This window comes from Cephus cinctus, unplaced genomic scaffold (assembly GCF_000341935.2).
Source record: "Cephus cinctus unplaced genomic scaffold, Ccin1 Ccin1_scaffold1109, whole genome shotgun sequence".
Classification (NCBI taxonomy): domain Eukaryota; kingdom Metazoa; phylum Arthropoda; class Insecta; order Hymenoptera; family Cephidae; genus Cephus; species Cephus cinctus.
Genome location: NW_014333618.1, coordinates 7,180 through 27,846, shown reverse-complemented (window position 1 = coordinate 27,846; position 20,667 = coordinate 7,180). Strand labels below are relative to the sequence as shown.

Sequence of the window (20,667 nt, the reverse complement as noted above, 5' to 3'; positions counted from 1 at the left end):
TGTAAGACGATAATTCTCCAGTGCATCGAAATAGTAAATTTGAGGAAATAAAAATGAAGTTATAGAATATTTTAACAAAATTTATGCGTATAAAAAGTTTGTACATTTTTATTAATCTTTTTTCGCTCTTCTATTTAAACTGAACACTTCGAAGATACTTGGAAAATTAAATGTTACTGGTCTGTCTTCTTTTTTTTTATAACAATTATATAAATTATTCTTAAATTCTATAAATGGCAGAGATAATTAATGTCGTTCAAGATAACCGTGCTAAAACACACGGTCCTGATAGCCACTGTCTGCCATGCTGGAGCTTGGTTTGGCAGTTCCACCGGGAACTTGATGATGAGGATGCCTCATGTGACCCAGTCGTCTTGGAGGTGCCAGATATTCGAACATACTTTGAGTGTGTTGAGCCAACATTTTACTAAGGTCGCAGGGCATGGGATCAGTCCAAAAGAAATCGTGATTCAGAGCCGAGTCGGAATCATATCTTTTGCTTGGATCAAGAATTAAAAGTTTGTCTAATAAATCGCAGGCGTATGGATCTTTGACGTATGGTTTGAGCCGTTCTTTCACCTAGAAAAATTACAATTGAAAGTCATAATTTATTTTATAGGTTTATGTTATGTCTTGTTACCGGAGATACTGTACCTTTCTTTTTTGGCCTTTAGGCAATTCCATTTTGTTAAATAAATCTAAGTTTTCTACACCTGGCCATACTTCTGTTGTGATAGAACCACATAATTGTGAAATTAATGTGAGCTGCTGCTGTTCTGTGTTACCTTGCATAATGGGTGACCTATGAAATTAGTTAAAATTACTATGTTATACTGTGAGAAATTGAAAAATTACTTTAAACCATTTATTGTACCTTGTCCACATTTCTGCCATTATACAACCAGCACCCCACAAATCAACAGGAGGTCCGTAGTTACGGTCACCTAGCAGTAACTCAGGCGGCCTGTACCAGAGTGTGACAACTCTATTTGTATATCTATTTGTTTGACCTGTTTTATTTGCACTGAATGCACGGGCAAGACCGAAGTCAGCTAATTTCAAAATACCATTTTTTGTTATGAGAACATTTGCTGCTTTCATATCACGATGCAATATCTGGAATAGATATTTTCCATCTTTTTTCACATTGTGCTAAGTAATGTCAAAATATTAAAGGTGTACCAACCTTATTACTATGAATATAATACAGTCCATTCAATAATTGCTGCATGACTTTTTTAATTTCACCTAAACTAAATTTTACATTTACATTAGACAACAGTCCAGCGAGATCATGCTCGCAGAAATCAAATATCAGATAGAATGTTGAGCGATATTTATTGTAGAGCGCAGCTAAAACATAAAAGCCAGAAAGTCAAAAAAGATAGTACGCTAAGAATGAATTAAAAAATCTATACGTTTCTTACAGAACATTTTTTCAACTTACCCTTTGTCCTACATATTTCTATTAGGTTTACTACATTTTCATGTTTTAACAACTGCAGTATCCTTATCTCTCTAAGAGCTGTTATAGGAAACTGCAACGGCACAAGATTTCAAAAAATACTCCAGCTCTATACAATAACCAGTAACGACAAAAGATGTTCTTACAACACAAAATATGACTCACCCCTTCTTTTTCATTGTCCATCAATACTTTTTTCATAGCCACAAACTTTTTATTTGTTTTCTTATCCCTAGCCTTAAATACCTCCCTGTAAGTAGACGTATCAAAGAAATTACGTTAACAACATTAATAAAATTGTTATATAAAAAACTAACCTCTCACAAAGATATCAGTGAATTTTTAAAATGTCTTTGACATACCCAAAAGTTCCTTGCCCAATTTTTGCAACCTTCTCATACTTGGTGGCTTCATCACAGTGGGGAAAGTTGAATTCCTCAATATACTTTTCCTTTTCCTTAGTGTTCATCTTCCGAAAAGGCTGAATAAACAAACGTAAATGCGGTCATCCACAAACACACAACGAGCCAGCCAACAGAGAAAAGAATAACAAGAGCGTGAAAAGAGAATGAAACACAAGCAACTACTGTCATCGACTGCTGTCGACTGCCTTCCTGAGACTGAAACGCCTGCAGTGCCACCGCGCTGTTACTCGTGAAAAGTTCGTAACGAACACTCAGTGAAGTGCATACCTGCATTATAATTGCGGTTATCGCGAGGTCATAAACGCTCCTAAATATCACGTATTTACGTTCCAACAGTCCCAATGCCGGCCAAGTATCTAACGGTATAATAAAAAAAACCCGTATAAGGTCTACACATACAACATATAACAAAAAAGAAGTTCGTATTGAGAGAAAAACCGTAGTGCTTTCGTCAATGCGTGCGTACTCACCCGCGCAGGAACACGAACTAGAAATTTTAGAACAAGGATAGATCATGTAATTGAAAACTCTATCACTTCAATCTTCAGCGGGTACAAATCCTTGGGAAAAAAAATATCGGCTTTGGCGCTATCCAATTTTTCAATCAAATTTTGCAAGATTTAGTAAATACGAATAAACACAATTATTAACATCTTGATAAAAGTAACATGGCAGACGCCCTTCAATGTCTCGTACTTCAGACACCATTGTCGCACACTTTTTTTATGAAAATCCAAAAAATAGTGATCCCAGGACCGAGAAATATTAATGAGAAATACACTGTATCACTCGGAGTAATAATTGTCAATGCAATATGAGAATCTTCCTTTACTGTAGAACGAGCTGTCAGTCAGCACTGTTTCCCCGCTTTAAAAAAAGAAAACTGGCCACGGGGAGCGCTAGTTGGGAGTTCGTGACGTCACAGCTGATCACACAGGCCGCAAAACCAGCGATGCTTGTTATGCAAAAGTTATTTTATAGTTCATTCATTATGGTAATTATATTTCACAGAGGCAAGTGTATAAGGCATTTTTTGTACTTCTATACTTAATCTATTCATTTTCCAATTTTCCTTTGGGAACCTAATTGCCACAATGCATATATACATATAAAAGTAACTTTCGTGTGAGCATTACTGGTTACGCGGTCCGTTGAATCCAAATGTGACGTCAGGGATTGACTACTAGCACTCTCCGTGGCCAATCTTTTTTTTTAAGCGGGGGAAAAAATGCTGGTTTACAGATATATTCCATTTTACTACCAAATTCTGCAATTGATTTGACAACTATTATTCGGAGTTATACAGTGTATTTCTCATAAATATTTCTCAGTTCTGGGTATTCTTTTTTTTTTATTTTCATTAAAAATTACGTGAAGCTAGTGCCTGAAGTGCAAGGGCAAAACAGCCACTGCCATATCTTTGCCAGCCTGTCAGTATCTGCTTGTTTATGTCTTACATGTATTTAAAAGACAATTTAAAAAAAGGCCGGAGGCTAAGACCAAAATTATATCGGATGACTTCCTACGATCTCAATCACTTATGTTACAAAACTTTGAATCCCTAGATTTCTCAGCACAACGATCCCTGGTTGTTTTCCTTGTCCGTACGAGCACGCACATATTGACGAAGCACTACATTGTTCTCTCTCAATATTAACAGCAACAAATACTTAAATACTTGATAATATCCGCGTTAAACAATACCATTCGTTAGTTCGCGTTGGCCCGAAGCAAAGAATATACCGATTATAAAAACCAAGAGAGATGACTCCGTTTCATTTCGAATAACGTGGATCTCTCGCCATCTTGAATCCTTAGTTCGGGATTTTTTTTACAACATAGATGGCAGCATCATTAATGTCCCCACCCGTAGAAGAAGACTTTCCCACCACTGACCACCACGTTGCTTACATACACCTGAAAGACCTGGAAGGTACCTCGTAGTAAAGGTATTGGTGAGTATTTCCTAGAAAAATAAACGTCGACTACCTTCTCCGTCGGCTCTTCTGTGAAATCGTTAAAAAATTCTTGCCGCGGCATTCGCCGGTAAATACGGAGTTCACGACGGTCTCGGTAATCGTGCGGAGCAACTTGGTTCGCAGTGTAAAATAACGCGAGGTATGTTCGGTCGATCAATAAATTATTGAAGAAAAGTCGCGTCCAGTGTGCAGAACCGGATGGCCGAAGGGCGAATCCAACTGCGAATAAAGAACTTATCTTTCTCAGTGCTGTCACCGAGGAATACTCCAAATCAATGAGAATAAAATGTTGCGTGCGCGATACGGCGTAACCTGCTGCTGCTGCTGTTCTGTATATCAAAGTAGAACGAATGACAGTCGACGGTGGTAAAGGTGCGTTCGCTTGACACTGACGTACTGTCAATGAGTCAATAATTATGACAGGATCTCTTTGACTGTAGGTCGTTAATACATTCAACAATGATATACTATTGTTATTGAATTATTGCCGCACCCGTTCATCAAAACCGCAACCTAGTCTTGCGATCTGCTCACGTTTCGGTGCCGAGTTCTTTGGCGTTTCTTTTTTTTTTCTATTTTTTCGTAGTCTAGTATGAAAGCAGGACAAGTTGTCTAGTGGCTATACTTTTTTTTTGTATTGGCCACTTACTCTTTAAACTCTCTTGAGTTGTGTTAATTAAGGTTTCATATAATTTTAATGCTATACGCCATATGTCGTCGCTCCTTTGTGACAGCAGAGAGTATGTGCTCTTTACTTGTTTGAATAATTGTATAATATTTTTTAATAGCTTTGATTTATCTTTTATTAATTGTTTGGCTTCGCTATTTTATGTAAATCTTTACATGCAATGTAATTGAGTTAAGTGAAAGATTAATAAGGTTAGCAGTACTTCGTTGACGGGCTACTGACGTGCTTAGAATGGAATAGTAATTACGAATCTGACGGCGGCTTGTACATTTGACCTTGAGTGTTTCGCATCCAATTTTGGCAATGTGTTTATTCGTTAATGATATTACAATCATCATGTATTGGAAGGATATACATATAATGTGTGCTCCAAAAGGCCACTTTTATTAATTCAACCAAAGACCAATTACAGTGTGTAATTTGTATGCCCATGTCACAGGATTGAACATTAAAAGAAATTTTTAATAGCTTTAGTAGTAATGCTGCTATTCATATTGTAATCGATGTTTCGTATCCTCTTTTTAAACTGTAAAAAATATGCATACTCGTTTTTTTATGAAGATTTATTATTCTTGTCATATAGGTTTTGAGAATATCTATGTTTTGTCAACTGAGAAAGTTCAAACTATGCAATGATAAATATTTACATTCTGGGTATACACATTGGCAATCTCCTGATATGCCTGCGTCATCACATTGTTTGAGTTTATTCCGTACATATATGCATGTTCAACAAGCAAATAGTCTCAGAAGGAATAGGAAATATTAGATGATTTTTTGTGATAAAAATGTCTCTGTATAAGACATAGTTCTTATTGGTTTATGTTAGGCTCTGTAATGAATGAGAAATATTTGCTTGATTGTTTAAAGGTGGGCTAGCATAAAAGAGTAGACATGCCTCATGGCTGGAGGCAGCGGCAGCATCAGACAAGGTGGAAGTTACGACAGAACAAACTTGTGGCTATATCATCATCACCTGTACCCTTGTCTTTCATCTAAGCCCCCTACCACCGAATCTTTTAAAAAGCGCCACAGAGCAGAAACTAAACGTACTTGTTTGAAAAACATCGAATTACTTCAAGAAAATATTCTCAGGTATAGACAGGCATGACATTTAAGCTGTGAGACTTATTTTTTAGTTACATGTACAATCTCATTTTTAATGACTTACAATGCAGTAGTTCATTCATTATATCATTTTATTACTAAATTGTGACTTATTGTCTTTCTGGAACTCTACAACATTTTATATGGAAGTTACTTGACATCTTATTAATAGTAAAACAATCTGTTACCCTAAAACGTTGCAAGTTTATTTTATTGAAGTATTCCTCATTTGGCACAGTAGCAATATTATTTTCCATTATTTATTACAATGTTCCTAATTCTAATGGAGCTTGCTATAGCGATGATATAGAATACACCGGAACTATATAATCAAAAGAAAAAATTATTTCATTGTACAGAATATTTGCGGAGTCTCTGCATTGCGATCTTAAAATAATACACGGCTCTAACGCAATTTATACAAACGAGTGCATCGTTAGGACAAGATCGCCAGAATTTTACGAGGTTCTCAAACCATATTTTATATACAATAATAAAAAAATTGAATGTTTTCTCGATACACCTGGAATATTTCATCAAGTTGAAAGTTTTATAAGGTACAGATACATCATTATATTCTGTAGTAAGATCAGAGCCATTGCACAATATTTGATTGTACACGAACTTCGTTGTCCTTGCATGGTTTCTGTATAAAATATCAAGGCAAACATCATCTCTTGCACAACAATCAATGATACAAAACTACACTATTACTGCTATCCTGCATGCTCACCATATGACTCGATGAGCCATAGCACATTACTATTTTTAGTTTACTGTTAATACTCACTCTACACTCTACGCTACACAGTAACAGCTTGAACAAGTGTTGACATGAAAACAAGAACATTCTTTTAAAGTTTACTATTCAAATATATCAACACTGAAATGATATAAAACTCATTGACTAGTTAGAAGAACAAAAACCAATTCCAAAAAGTTCTTCAGTTTGAGTGTTATTGTCTGGTGTGTATTTCTATTTATACTCAGGATAGTTAGGAATTTTTGTTCTGCTTATTTATCCTGGATCTCCGTTTCATCAGTAGTTTAATAAAATACACTATACATGCATGGCACGCCATTTTCCCAATACGGTTAGAGCACTTTTTATTCTAAAGTATCAATTTATTGCAGACTTCTATATAGTAACTTGGATCTCTCCCAGGAAGAACGGTTACTGGTAGAACTCATTCTGAATATCTCATGCACTGTTCCAACTGCAGAAGCTCCATACACCGATGAAACATCTCATTACAAAGAAAGGTTCCGTCTCGTAAAAGCTTATACAACTGACATTAATTTTACCACATAAAATCAAAGGCTAAATTATATCCGTTCTCACGTTTCTCAGTAGAAGCCATAGTCACGATGGCTTCTTAGGAGAAACGTGCCTTTTTTTTCTTATTACTTCCTTGTAAGTCTTGTGTCAATATTATCAGTGTGGTACGAGTTGTCTTAAAGTTGAGCATGGAGTAGAATTGTGATAAAGAATATTGACATTTATACAGATCCTTCAAGGAGATCCCACTCACGACGTTAACGGAAGGCACGAGGTCGATCCTGTGGAAGAATTGTAAACTCTTGGATAGTAACGAAGCAAACAGAGAAGATGTTATCATCGATGTGAGTCCTATGTCTTCTGATATGGCCGATTCCGGACTAGAAACCGGCTCGGCAAGTCCACGGGAAAACAGTGTCTCGGAGACTTCCGGTATGGATCTCGAGGAGTCACAAGCGGCTGAGGATATATCGACTGACGAGGATTCGAACAAGATAACTCGTAGAAGTAAGGAGGCAAGAAAACAGAAGCAAGGCTGTATAATTTCTAAGCACTCTAACGAGATAACCAGTTGCAATGACGTGCATGGCGTTAAGAGTCTGATAGAGTCGGCAGTGATGGAATGCATTTCTAACGATGACGCAACTTGTTCCTTTGACCGACCTGAGCAACAACAACAACAACAACTAGATTCATCTGGTTCATCCGACGAAAATGCCCATAAGACAAAGGAACAGTCCGAGGAAGTATCTCAATATGAGAATCGCGTACTTAACGATCCGTTCTACGAATCTGATTGTGAAAGTGATGGGAATGAGCAGACTAACTCATTCGTACCTACGGAGTCCTTTGAATTTATCGATCCTGTCAACATGTCACCAGGCGCATCCGACACTGAGAGAGAATTCGCAAAGTACGAAGGCTTCAATAAAGTCGAGAACGAGAAACTGAACAGCAGCTCCGAGGCCAGAAGCATGACTACTGAACAACTCCGTCATGAATTGTCTCATTCGAATGATCTACCCATTAAGAAGAGTTCCTCGAGTACGAGCAGTTATTACTTTATAGACGCTTCCAGTCTTAGCGATGAGAACGAGGTTTTATCTATGGAGAGGACAAGGGATCGTCATCCATCTGGTAGAATAGCTTCGTACATTTCCAATTCCATGGACTATGTACCAAGTAGATCCAATAATCTTCCAAGCGATGAGCAGACGCATAAGTACACTGCTAGAAAACAAACTAGTTTACAAGGCGGCCACGAGAGAGTCGCTGAATTTGAAAGAGAGCTAAAGCTTACGGAACACCTGAAGCCTCTAGCTGAGACGCGTAAGGTCAAACGAGTGGATTCCACATTGGATGAGAAACCTGAGATGGATAAGGGTATCGAGAAGGAGGCCTTGGTGGTCGAGATCAAGGAAGCGGATAGTGGAGAGAGCACTCAGGCTTCGCCATGTCCTGATAACAGTACCAGTCTCAACGTGATGAAGGATGAAATCAGTATAGTGAATAACGCGAGAGAAGCAACGAGCAACGTGACAGTTGTCGAGGAGGAAGTGCAGGATAAGGAAGATTGTGAGAAAAAGGAGGATTCCGAAACTACGGATGAAACACGACGACCCTCGCTGATAAGGAGAAATACATTCGAACTTGATTCCAACGAGGAGACACTGTCAGTCTTGAGGCAGGAGTACGAGAGACGTCAGGGTAGCCTTGTATTTCAAAATTCCATTCCACAGTACTCTGGACATCGTGTCGACGGCGACTCTTGTTTTTTACCCGCTGTGGATACTGCTGTGCCTATACTGGACACCGAGCCAAGTCCTTCCGCAGCGGATATTTCAGAATCCGGTGACATGCGTTACGATTCGACAATGCCGTTTTTGTTGCTAGATAAAGTGGGTCACACGGCAGCGCAGGAGGGAGCAGAGAATAATTGCCATCTTGACATCAGTATTGAAAACTCCAATGCAGTCTATCCCGTGATTAAAAGTGCCAGTGATAAATTCGTTATAGAGAACAAGGTCGAGTTGCTGGATGACCTGATAGAGAACTCGAGCAGCAGTTTACCTGTAAATTTAAATTACACTGTGGAGAAGGAAGATCGTCTTTTGGATTTGATGAAGATAAAGAAACGCGACGAGAGAGCACCTATTGTTTCTGGTGGTGCCAGTACTTCTGATTATAAAAAACCAACTGATAGTCCAATTGTGCGCCGTAAAACAGAATCCACACCAATCGTATCCGGCGGTTCGGTTATTATGAATGAACCGGAAGTTAAAGCTAAGCCTAATAGAATGTCTACTTCTATGACTGCCTGGGTCGTTGACATGAGTGGTTGCAATAGGAGTGATGCTAAGTCTTCTATGACATTTGATACCCAGGAAGGTATGTCGCAGAGCTTTTCATCGTCGGATTGCATTAAGAGCGTGAAAAAATGCAAGTCTCAGGATAGGCAGCACGGAAGTCTGGGTTTTTTTGTCAATTTAAGTAACATGGAGACAAAGAAGATGACGGACGCACGCGAAGCAGAGAAAAAGGAACAGAACGGGACTGGAAAGCAATACTGTGAATTTTATATAGATATGTCTGGGAAGAGTGATAGCAATGCCAAGTGTAAAAAGCAAGAAACTGTTGACCCAAGTAACAATAAGAATCAAAGCGTCCAGGAGGGAAATGATAAGAAAAATATATTTTCCATGTTCATCGATTTGAGTGAGCCAAGTAAGAAGAATGGCAATGAGACTAGTAGCGAATCATGTAAAGGAAGTTTAATCAAGGTTTACGATAAGAAGGTAGAAGCAGATCAGTCAAAAGTTAGTGATATGAATGAGTCTGATGAAAATGGCGGCAGTGGCAGTGCACAAAATCATTGTATCCGTGAACAAAGATCTGTTAGGGATAACAGTAAGCCCAGCGTTTTTATGTTTATAGAATCAGATTCACCAGTCGTTAGACGACGTACCCTGTCATCCTCTAGGCCAGTATTTAAGCGACATTCCTGGAATGTGGACAAGTCACAATCTGCAAGTGGCAATGGACATGTTGGCAAGGAATTATTATTTAGGAAAGAACATAAACGAGCCCACAGCCTCTCCGTGGACCGTGGCGATATCAGGAGAATACAAACTAAAGGAAGTAATTCTAGTCATTCGCTGAGTGAAGTAGCACGTGCTGATACTTTGAATGCAAAAAATCCTAAGCGGCTACAGGAACAAGATAATGGTCGCAACATGGATACATCCTCGGAGGATGTTTTTGAATTTGATACTCGTGACACTCCGCCGAATTCTCACATTGAGATTGTTAATGAGGAGCTTCGCGTTTCTGTAAAGCATCACGATTATAAGGAACTGATTTCCAGTGAGGTGGAGGAAAATATGGAGATTTCAGATGTCAAGCTCTTCGAGGAGGAGTACTCCGAAGTGTCTGTTTGGGATAAAACTGGTACAGAGAGTACAGAAGGTCACACGCGTAAGAGCGAGACATTTGACATTAGTAGCGGAAGTGGACCATCTCCAGGAAGTGATAATCATGACTTTGAATTACCTGACTTATTAAATGGAGATATACCAAATGTGGAGCAAAAACAGGGTGCTGCTGGGGGTAGTAAAATCTTAGAGGCACAAAAATCTCTTAATGAGAAAATAAAAAAAATTGAATGTGAACTGAAAAGGCCTGATTGTGAGATGCTGGATCAAAAGCATAAGGACAAAAGTGACAGCAGATCATTGCGAAAAAATGAAAAATCTAATGACTATGACTTAAAAGATAATCAGTCAGGACCTTCGAAGACAACAGGTTCATCTTTTGTAAGATTGTCAGATTTGGATAAAACACCAGCACGTATTGATACGTCTGACGCTATTCTTAGTAAGGAAGACAGAGTTACTTATCGTATGAGCAACAGCATACCAGAAACTTCATGGATTGAAAGTAAATTGGTAATGTCAAGATCCAGTGGTCCAGTGAGGACATTGTCCAGGAAGTTCACATCAGTTATGACAACGTCTTTACCACCGAAGCAAAAGTCACCACTCGAAGATATGGCTACTGACTGTGAAGGTGAAGGCATAATCTCAGAATCTGATCTCAGTAGCATGCAAAGCAGTATGGGACGATCAGGCGCTGGTAAGTGATTGTGTTACCAATTATTTCACATAAATTTCTTAAGTAGTAAAAGTAATTTTAATGCTTTTTTTTTTAATATTTCTGTGATAGAGGGAAGCACCGAAGAAACGGAAACTTCAAGTCTAGCTGGAGGAAAGCCATACAATAGATTAGGAGAAGATTTATTAAGAATGTTCTTAGAAGAGATTAATCCTGATGTCACAATAGATGTAGCTGGTCGTAGAATTCGAGCACATAAGTGCATACTGAGTTCACGCTGTCAATATTTTGCTGCCATATTGAGTGGGGGTTGGGTCGAGAGTGCTGGAAATGTTATTCCTTTACAGGGGTGTGTAGTTTGTGAATAGAGCTATATTTACTATCAGTACATATTTGCTAAATGTAATACCATAACTCTGAACGTCGCTTTATAGGTATTCATACAATGCAGTACATTTTGCACTGTGCCACATATACAGCGGAGAGAGTAATATACCAGATTCGATCAGCATAGTGGAATTGGCCACATTAGCTGATATGCTCTGCTTAGAGGGTTTAAAAGAAGTAATAGGATACACGCTTAAAGTGAAATACTGTCACTTGTTTCATAAGGTTAGTAATAATAATTAAATTTTACAATTGCCTTATGTGTTGTTTGGTAGTAAGTAATAGTAAAAAGACCTAGTACTTATATGGCTAGAATTTTGAATGCCCAAAACCCACTGTATAAAAATATATAATTAAATATGGAGAATGACGAATGTTTTCTTATAGCCCTGCCAAATATGTGCAGTAGGCGTATTGGAATGTATGCCACTTGCTGCTGCTTATGGTCTCGATGAAGTATACAGGAAGTCCCTTCGATGGATAACAAGACACTTTGTAAGAATCTGGCCATGTAAAGCATTTGCCACACTCCCAAGGGAACTAATGGATAAATGCTACCATCAGCATATAGTCCACATGGTAAAGCATATATCATCATATTCTCCATTGCTTCTTTTATATTTGTTTTTCTAATTCTTAATTCTTATTGTTGTAGTCAACAGACAACGTACTCCAGACCATAATGGATTGTGACAAGCTCTTAGCCACTTTGCCAAACGTACGTTGGGCTGAACCAGTATTTCGACTTGTCTCGAATCTTTTGGAAACAGCTGTCAAGTTCTTGTCTGAAAATTTTTCTGGAGTGCTAGGAAACGAAAAGTTCCAGGCTCTGGGTCGGGAACTCACATGGAACATTAGTCGCCTGGAGGATAATTTTCTAGCAGCTGCAGATCGCCTACCACCTGAACAAGCATGCAAGAGTTATTCCAAACTGCACAAAATGTTGGCCACTTCTCAAACGGATGATCCACCATCTAATATGAAATGGGGTCAATTATTTGTTGACTTCCTGAAGAAGATTCAGAGTAGAGTAGAGAAATGTCTTGTGCGGGAAGCTACTAGAGCAGCTAGGACCAGTTCGTGGCTTAAGATGGACTTGGAACTTCGTCGTAGGATACAAGAATTAGCTTGCCTCGTTATCTTGCCCCACGAAACTTCGAAACGTCCATCCAGGCATTCTAATTTCCTAAAAGTACGGGTGACACACTTTTTTCTCTAACGTATCATGCTGGTACTTGTACGACCGTTAGTGTATAAGGGTGTACAAGTATTTGATACATTTCATTATGATATTATAGGAACCAAAAGCGCCATCCAGTCGTTCAACGACGAGTCGAAGTCTCGATTTAAGACGAGTTAAATTGGTCATAACCGAACATACCGACAAGACCATTAAACAAGCAACACTTGTACCGCAAGCAAAAAAAGTTTTAAATAAACCAAAGAGCGATCCTCTGGAGCGCAAAGTGCAAGAAGAAAAGCAGGCTCCAAGTGACAGTTCAAGCAGACCAAAATCTTGGCCAAATAAGATGGAGGTAAGTAACAATTTTCTCTAGCAAACAAGACTTGGTTAATTCATATGTGAAACACATAATCACAAAACTGATTATATTCCTAGGTGAAATCAAGATACCTAGAGCCAAGGAACAAGTCGGTCACAAAAGAAACTGCACCACCCGCAGTGCAATCCGAGAAGGTTATGGTACAACAAAGAAGAAAAATAATGATCTCATCATCGGACTCATCACGGACATCAAGTCCAGCAGTGAAACGTGCTGTGGATAAGAAACCATTAGCAAAAATTAAGCTGCCGATAAAGAAGGATGTAAAGGCACTCTCGTCAGACAGTTTAACGGAAACCAATGTCAGTAGAGTGAATAACAGGAAGGACACAACGAGTAAGAGTTGCGGCATCACCCGTCCCGAGTCTCCAACATTCAAACAAAAGGATACCGAGATAGGTCTATCAGTAGATTCCTTAGCCGAGCCCAAGAAGAAATCATCGATCAAGATGAAAACCGGCAAGATGGACACGTCCATGTCAACCGACAGTCTTATGACAGAGATCACAGCCACGCCAAAGTCAAGCACCTCCAACAAACTGTCGCCAACATTAGGTCGTGGAATAAACAAGACCCAGGTATACGACCGTACCAAGAAGACATCACCACCGACGCAACAAAGAAGTCCACTGACTATCACCCGGAAACCCCTCAGGTCATTGGAAAGTTCAACAGCAGCCAGTCGAAACCGAGCAGTAGCCGTAACGCCTTATCAGGGCTCGCCAAATCTACGAAGGAATCTCCTGGACGCCGCAAAGACGCCTGACATCCTAAGTAAGTCCGTACACCAAGTAGCGAGTCGTACAAGTCCGCGACAGAGTGCACAAACGACGAGCGCAGTGTCTAATGTAATAAAGAGAGAAAGAAAGGAGACGCTTTCGAATCAGCAGAGTCTGGATAGTCCCAGCAAGAGGTCATCCCCTAAGTCTACCGCCACATATAAGGTTAATAAACAACCAGCAGCAGGTGTAAAGAAAGCTTGTAAGCCTGGTGAGGATAAGGTGAAAACAAAGTGCCATAACGGGGAACCCGTAAAGCAGCCCACAGTCGGATCTAGATCCGGAACTTTTTTGAAGGACGAGCCCACGATACTTAAAAAGGCAGACATTAAGTCGTCGCAAGCTAATCTTTAATTATTCTGATTAGAATGCTATATGAATGTCCTTTGTAGGTTGCATTAGCATTTTATGGATATTATAAAAGTTTATCGTCCACGTCATCTGTGAGATGATGAGGTAAATCCCAAGCGATGAGAAATCCTAACTACTAACTTGTAAGATACAGATATTATTCGAGTCCAGGAAGTGTCGCATGAAGTCGCGAGACAATCAAAACTCGTGTACTTGCATTTAGTGAGAGCCCAGGGTACACTTGTTTTGACATCCATTACGCGATAATGTGACCTTGTGCCCTGGTTATTCCGACATCAGTGAGACACACCTTCCTTCCTCTAATGCTTTTTATCAGAGGTCTATTTTACAGTCGTTCAACGTAGGGACGACGGCTATTCGATTCACGTATAGATTTCTGTTTTGATTAATTTTTATTGTACTTTAGATTGCTGCACAATTACGGGACGAGTCAAGATTATGTTCTTCGATCACTGATAGAACTTTATGGATACTCGTCCAGAATGGAAACTTTTACATAGATGTATGCATTGGTGTCATGTAGATTGATATACGCAGCATGCCCATAGTTCATAGGCGAACGACATGGCCAGTTACAAATGATATGTTTAGATAGTTTTCGTCCTTGTTAACGATAAAAAAAGGTGGACGAGCCATATCAAATGAATTGTTTTATAGAACTCTTTTTGTGACGTTAATTAATTTTTTTTTATAATGTGATGCATTTGCGTTCCACTTCGCGTATGTTGCCATTCTATAACCCAACTCTGGTTCTAGCTAAAATATTTTATTGATAAATGCGATTTCTTATACGACATGTCGTACGTAGTTATTATAATTATTTATTAAATTTCTATCTATATTTTGCAATGTACATTTTTATGCAATATTTGTATCTAGTCATTTATATATTTTAAATATTTACTTTTATGTAATGTTAATAAATATTTCAAATATAACGTTAGAACATTGTTGCCTTCGATCTGATTTTGTACGGTCAATTGAAAAGTGCATGTTTCATTTCTAAAATGGTTTTTCCTATTGACAAGAGTATATTAGATTCGTGGTTTCCACAAAAACCTAATAAAAATATGTGTAAATGAAGAATCATATTATCACTACATTCTATGTAAAATACAGTCAGATATACCTGTCATTAAAATGAATTACGATACTTGGAAATATAAATAGTCAAACAATATTTATGTATGCCATTGCCACTAAAATTGCCTCGTAAGTATAATTCTTATCAATACAGTTTCTGTGGAATACAAAAGTCGTTATTCAAATATAATGCAGCAACATATTTATCAGTGACAAAGTTGCATATAAAAAGATAATTCGCGACAAGTACATATATCGCGGGACATTAGGAAAGTTGGCTACGTAGTTGGGTTTGTGGATAGTCAGGTTTATGTTTCAGACCTAATATGAGTGCACCGATTGTAAAAACGAAATATGGGATTTTGAAAGGTACCGTTGTACAAAATGTAGAAGGTGGAAAGTACTTGGCTTTCAATGGTATTCCCTATGCTGAGCCACCAGTTGGCCAACTTAGGTTCAAGGTAACTTTATGTGAATCAAACGGAACGATGCTCAGATTTAATAGAGGATTAGGACGTGTGAATTATTTAATTATTTGACAGGAACCCCAACCTCCAAAAGCATGGTCAGGCATCAGGGATGCTCAGAAAGAAGGTTCTGCAGCAATACAATTAAATATACTGAGTTCTACTAATGAAATAACTGGGAGTGAAGATTGTCTCTATTTGAATGTTTCTACTAATTCACTGTCTGGTAAACGGGCTGTTATAGTATGGATACATGGAGGCGGTTTCTGGACAGGCTGTGGAAGTAATGACTTCTACGGTCCGGACTATCTACTTAAACATGATGTAGTTGTCGTATCCATTAACTATAGACTTCATATATTTGGTAAGGATTACACTATGCATTGTTATTCTGCAGCGGTTATTTGGCAAGAATGGCGTTTGAAAAAGATAATTAACATTTAATGTCAAGTTGCTAATGCTGCTAGGCTTCCTGAACGTGGACGACAAGGATGCTGCAGGTAATCAAGGTTTAAAAGATCAAGTTGCTGCGTTGAAATGGGTCCAGGAAAATATAGAAGTATTTGGGGGCGATTCGCGAAACGTAACTATCTGTGGACAAAGTGCTGGTTCTGCTTGTGTCCATTACTTGACAATGTCGCCATTAGCCAAAGGTAATGAATCTTGAGATTTTTTATTTCGATTCAGCTACCTCTAAAAATTAATTAAATATGAAGTCAATTACTAATCATCACAAATTATACATATATATAAGCTTATTATTTTTAGGATTATTTCACAAGGCTATTGGTCAGAGTGGTTGCGCTCTGAACAACTGGGCCTATACCACGAACAATAAAGAGGATGTCTTACATTTAGTTAAAATATTAGGACTTGAAACTACAGATACTAAGAAAGCTGTGCAGCTTCTGCAAACAGTCGATGCAGTAACAATGTTGGAGGCATTGATTAAGCTTGTCGGAGGACCAGTATGATAACACAAAATCTAATTCAAAAACAATGTTTAATAAACATAACTGACTACTTTTTAAATAACTATATAGGCAATGATGTTCTCCAAGATTATATTTAAACCATCGTTGGATGAAAAAAGTGAAAATTGCTTTCTGCCTCAGCCACCTAATGAAATGGCGATGAAAGGAATTGAAGTTCCTAGTATCATCGGATATGATAGCCACGAAGGAATTCTATTTCTTCGAGGTAATTATGGGTGTTATTGTCAAATAAAAGGAGTTAACCCGACATATATTATTTTAATGATACTTCAGAAGCTACGGATGAGACATTAAGTGCAGTCGAAAAGGATTTTGATGAATTGTTCGATAGACTTATTTTCAATCAGAATCTTAAAAAAACGGATGATATCATAAAAATCGTTAGAAAATACTACTTTGGTGACGACCCAATTACATTGGCGCAATTTCAAAATTACTTGCGCATTACAGGCGACATGCGCATTGTGAATGGAATTCGAAGATTAGTAGGTTTTCAATTGGAGAAACGAGTACCGATGTATTTCTATATTTTTTCTGCTCAAGTTGAAAAATCGTGGACAAAATTTTGGCTCAAATACAGTGGAGAAGGTAAATTGGGATGACCGCCATTAGATATTAATTCATAAGAAAAATAAATTTCGAATTGACTTTCACAGGTACATGTCATGGAGAAGAAATCGACTGTATATTCTACAATCGTGCATTCAGTTCCAAATTGGAACCGAATTCTAAAAATCGTGTATCGATGAATCGTCTCACCAGGCTGTGGACGAACTTTGCCAAAACTGGGTAAACTTCTGAGAACAAGAGACAAAAAAGAAGTTACTTTACTTCTTGCACAAAAAACAATAGTAATTAAATATTCTTTTCAGAGATCCAACGCCAAATCTCGACAACGTGATAACTAAGAAATGGCTACCAGTAACTAAGCAAGAAGTCAATTACCTAGAAATTAAAGAAGATCTTATAACCGGAGTCAATCCGGATCAAGATAAATGGCAGTTTTTGAAAAGTATATATGACTCTGCTTAAATTTTTCGTTCTCAACCTTATAAATGCTATGATGCGCGATATAATTAATTTCCATAGTGTACGAATGATAGAAGGATTATAACACTTCATAATTCATAAATGTGAATTTCATTAGAGTCGACACCGTAACGTAGTCGTGTCGATTAAATTATTATTCCTTACATCGAATTATGATTTATATACTGAAGTTAACTACGTTTTAATTTGTGGTTTTTGTAACTATTCCCGGTTCTTACATATAAAGTATTAAATGCATTATTTTATAAAGCTTTTTAATATCACCATGATTTTATGTTTATTAACGTTATTGCTGTACCTTTGACGTATTAGACATCTAACAAAGTGCCTCTTGGTCTTGCTCTCTTTTGTTCGACTTCAGGTGGTGGCATTGCCTTTCGTTTATTCATGCCTTTCCTTTCTAATTGTTTCTCTATTATACGAGCATTGTTTGCATACGAGTCAGCAACTTCTCTCTGAAAAAATGATTGCATTTTAATAATTTGGCATTAAGATTATGTTTGATATAGAGAAATGGTAACGTTTAAAGATATTTGATATAATGTTTGTATTATTCACCGCTTCAATTTCATCTTCCTCTTCATCTATAGTCGATACTGTCACAGAACTGAATTTGCCCATATTCTTTGTATGCTTTGTAACCATGATTTTCTTTGGTTTTTCAACAGCCACTTGATTATAAATGTCTGTCATTGGACCCTCACCAGAACTTTTAATCACAGATCCCTTCACTATGAACACTATATTAGCTACAGGATCATGCTTATAATACAACAAGAGACCGCACCTGAAATAGTTATTGTATTTAGGTGAGAATTAAATAATGACTACCAAAAACAATCCTTGCTTATTCACAATGAATTTAAATATAGCATAAATTAAGAAAAACTTGATATATATACTTTTTACACTTTTGCCGATACTGTTTTTCAATACCCTCCTGTCGTTTCAAATATACAGTCTCATCTTGTTCGGAAGTCATTTTATGTGCATGTTTACTCCCATCAATTACTCTTGCACCGTCCCTTTTGCGCAACGGCAACTTTTCGATAGCACAATCTGCAAATATATAAAGAGACCAATAGTATCGTTTCACAAAAGCGCATAAATCTTTTGCATCCTTAAGATATTTAATCGCAAAAAAATGATACCAAAGAGTAATGAGACTTACCTAAAATTAATGTCATTTGCCCGCACAAACAATAATAAATGTGTAACGGTTTCTCTTCGCTATATTCTTCCTGATCCTTTGTATCAGAACATATTATACTTCTTGAAACAACTTTCGGCATTTTTATTTTCGTATTAAATGTAATGCACTAATATAATACTCAAATAAATAACACGACGTACGGTATAACCTAACTCACAGCTCGCTGAATGTAATCAAACCAAATCCAACTGTTTCACTGCGCCATGGCGCAGCTCTGGGCGCAGTGTCAGACCGTCGGACCCAGTGAGTATTTCGAAGTAGGCGACACCTCTGTAAATGTATGCATTTTTTGTAGATAAAGAAGTTGACAGAAAATAATCTTTAGTTGCAATAAAAACCTGCTTGACTAATTTGACTAATATACCAGGATAAAGAACGCCTAAGATCACTCCCATACAATTCTTCTTGAAGCCATACCTAATGAAAAATGAAAAAAAATCTGTAAAGAATATAAATAGCTACTGAGTCACATCGCATTTGATAAGTGATCGACGACTCAAAGACGTGCAATTCATTTGCAGAATGTTTGTGCAAATTCTGGTAAGTGACCGAGGGATGTTTTCTACAGGAAATGTAGTTTATAGTTGGAACGTTTGCAGTGATCATACACAGATGAGTAAGAAGATGCTCAACGCTACGGCTTCTCTGAATCAAGACCGTGGCTCTAAGGTACGAAATACTATACTATAAAAACGTTAGCCTAAAAGTTTTGGGAAAAGGTACAAAATGGTGGTTCTGGAAAATAATGTTACTTGTAACTCTTTCAGAAATGTTGAAACCGTTGAATCATAAAGTAATAAGTGTACAATATCAATCTTGCGGTAAGTCGAGTTTCGCTGAAGCGATTCTGCAGTCCTGGAATATGTAGGTACAGGATACTTGATTACCGGTGATCTTACGGTGAATTTGCTCTCCTGCTTCTGTCATACTACTTCCGTACGTTCTCTCCATGAATTCGAACCTATGTGCACCTCCCTCCAACCCCCCAGGAACAATGGCGTGTGGAGCTAAGGGTTTTTAACGGTCGTTCCAGAACCTCATATTATCATATTCTGAACCAAGCAGTACTTTCATAATTACAGATAAAATCCAAAAACAAATAATGAGATTAGAAATACAATTTTTTTGACCTCAGTGAACAGGGACAGCTGTATTTTATTTAAATAGTGATTTTGCGCATGATAGAAGGTAATTGCATCGTAGCGCCCTTATTTAAACACAGTAATTCACTGGAATATACTTTATCACAAATTAATCAGTCCTCTTCCCGGCAGAAAAGAAGTGGAGAGGAAGTGAGAAAGGAAGAGAGCGTGACGAAAAAAGGAGAAATGCGTGAAAGCTCTAAACTGAGTAACAATAATCGTGGAGGACAAAGGAGAATGAGGAACACAGAGGATAGGATGAAAAAGTTCGAATTAGAGAAACGGCGACTAAAAAGTGAAAAGGGCCCTACTTGCCCATTTACAAGAGGCCTTACCTTTTTATAAGGGAGCCATGATCTCTCCATAGTCCAACTGGATACCAGGGATTGACGGCTTATTAAACTTACATTGGATTTCCTTTTATTGATAATTGTTCAAGATCATTGTTCAAAAGAGAGTTCATATCTAAATTACATTCTGGTATACCGATTTATATACAGTTTCTATAAAATACGGTATCGGCAACAATTAATATTGAAGGAAATATTGGAAATAATAGACTTT

The 20,667-nt window shown here is 37.8% G+C and overlaps 5 protein-coding genes across 17 annotated transcripts; 3 read left to right on the top strand and 2 right to left on the bottom strand.

Annotated features, from left to right (window-relative positions):
* Positions 1 to 84: 84 nt before the first annotated feature.
* LOC107272089 (cyclin-dependent kinase 9) lies at positions 85 to 18,178 on the bottom strand. Of its 6 annotated transcripts, XM_015748867.2 has the most exons (10): positions 3,348 to 3,363; positions 2,361 to 2,478; positions 2,158 to 2,246; positions 1,828 to 1,946; positions 1,631 to 1,715; positions 1,448 to 1,538; positions 1,187 to 1,353; positions 875 to 1,116; positions 655 to 802; positions 85 to 579 (listed from the first exon to the last, which is right to left on the bottom strand). In XM_015748867.2, exons 2-10 carry the CDS (start codon positions 2,404 to 2,406, stop codon positions 271 to 273), a joined length of 1,296 nt encoding a protein of 431 aa, XP_015604353.1. In that variant the 5' UTR covers positions 2,407 to 2,478; positions 3,348 to 3,363; the 3' UTR covers positions 85 to 270. The 6 variants fall into 6 exon arrangements, with proteins under 6 accessions (XP_015604353.1, XP_015604354.1, XP_015604355.1 ...); XM_015748868.2 differs by lacking the exons at positions 2,361 to 2,478; positions 3,348 to 3,363 and adding an exon at positions 3,595 to 3,706; XM_015748869.2 differs by lacking the exons at positions 2,361 to 2,478; positions 3,348 to 3,363 and adding an exon at positions 3,569 to 3,702.
* Positions 3,715 to 15,257, top strand: LOC107272080. 7 transcript variants are annotated; one of them, XM_015748828.2, is made up of 12 exons: positions 3,833 to 4,008; positions 4,117 to 4,241; positions 5,428 to 5,652; positions 6,024 to 6,221; positions 6,799 to 6,927; positions 7,173 to 11,074; positions 11,165 to 11,402; positions 11,488 to 11,665; positions 11,828 to 12,019; positions 12,096 to 12,632; positions 12,739 to 12,975; positions 13,059 to 15,257. In XM_015748828.2, exons 3-12 carry the CDS (start codon positions 5,459 to 5,461, stop codon positions 14,133 to 14,135), a joined length of 6,882 nt encoding a protein of 2,293 aa, XP_015604314.1. In that variant the 5' UTR covers positions 3,833 to 4,008; positions 4,117 to 4,241; positions 5,428 to 5,458; the 3' UTR covers positions 14,136 to 15,257. The 7 variants fall into 7 exon arrangements, with proteins under 7 accessions (XP_015604316.1, XP_015604314.1, XP_015604319.1 ...); XM_015748830.2 differs by lacking the exon at positions 4,117 to 4,241 and having other exon boundaries at positions 3,715 to 3,845; positions 13,059 to 15,227; XM_015748833.2 differs by lacking the exon at positions 4,117 to 4,241 and having other exon boundaries at positions 3,852 to 4,008.
* LOC107272096 (UPF0428 protein CXorf56 homolog) lies at positions 15,317 to 20,567 on the bottom strand. Of its 2 annotated transcripts, none has more exons than XM_025089419.1 (7): positions 20,439 to 20,567; positions 19,300 to 19,378; positions 18,920 to 19,231; positions 18,651 to 18,807; positions 18,307 to 18,535; positions 18,047 to 18,203; positions 15,317 to 16,396 (listed from the first exon to the last, which is right to left on the bottom strand). In XM_025089419.1, the coding sequence occupies exons 3-6, from the start codon at positions 19,038 to 19,040 to the stop codon at positions 18,057 to 18,059; spliced, it is 654 nt and encodes a 217-aa protein (XP_024945187.1). In that variant the 5' UTR covers positions 19,041 to 19,231; positions 19,300 to 19,378; positions 20,439 to 20,567; the 3' UTR covers positions 15,317 to 16,396; positions 18,047 to 18,056. The 2 variants fall into 2 exon arrangements, with proteins under 2 accessions (XP_024945187.1, XP_024945186.1); XM_025089418.1 differs by lacking the exon at positions 15,317 to 16,396 and adding an exon at positions 17,292 to 17,495.
* LOC107272086 (esterase FE4) lies at positions 15,509 to 18,011 on the top strand. The gene is made up of 8 exons (XM_015748860.2): positions 15,509 to 15,697; positions 15,779 to 16,067; positions 16,171 to 16,356; positions 16,472 to 16,671; positions 16,747 to 16,903; positions 16,972 to 17,286; positions 17,355 to 17,487; positions 17,571 to 18,011. Exons 1-8 carry the CDS (start codon positions 15,563 to 15,565, stop codon positions 17,728 to 17,730), a joined length of 1,575 nt encoding a protein of 524 aa, XP_015604346.1. The 5' UTR covers positions 15,509 to 15,562; the 3' UTR covers positions 17,731 to 18,011.
* LOC112495002 lies at positions 19,389 to 20,482 on the top strand. Its single transcript, XM_025089423.1, has 2 exons — positions 19,389 to 19,630; positions 20,236 to 20,482. The coding sequence occupies exons 1-2, from the start codon at positions 19,484 to 19,486 to the stop codon at positions 20,446 to 20,448; spliced, it is 360 nt and encodes a 119-aa protein (XP_024945191.1). The 5' UTR covers positions 19,389 to 19,483; the 3' UTR covers positions 20,449 to 20,482.
* Positions 20,568 to 20,667: the final 100 nt, after the last annotated feature.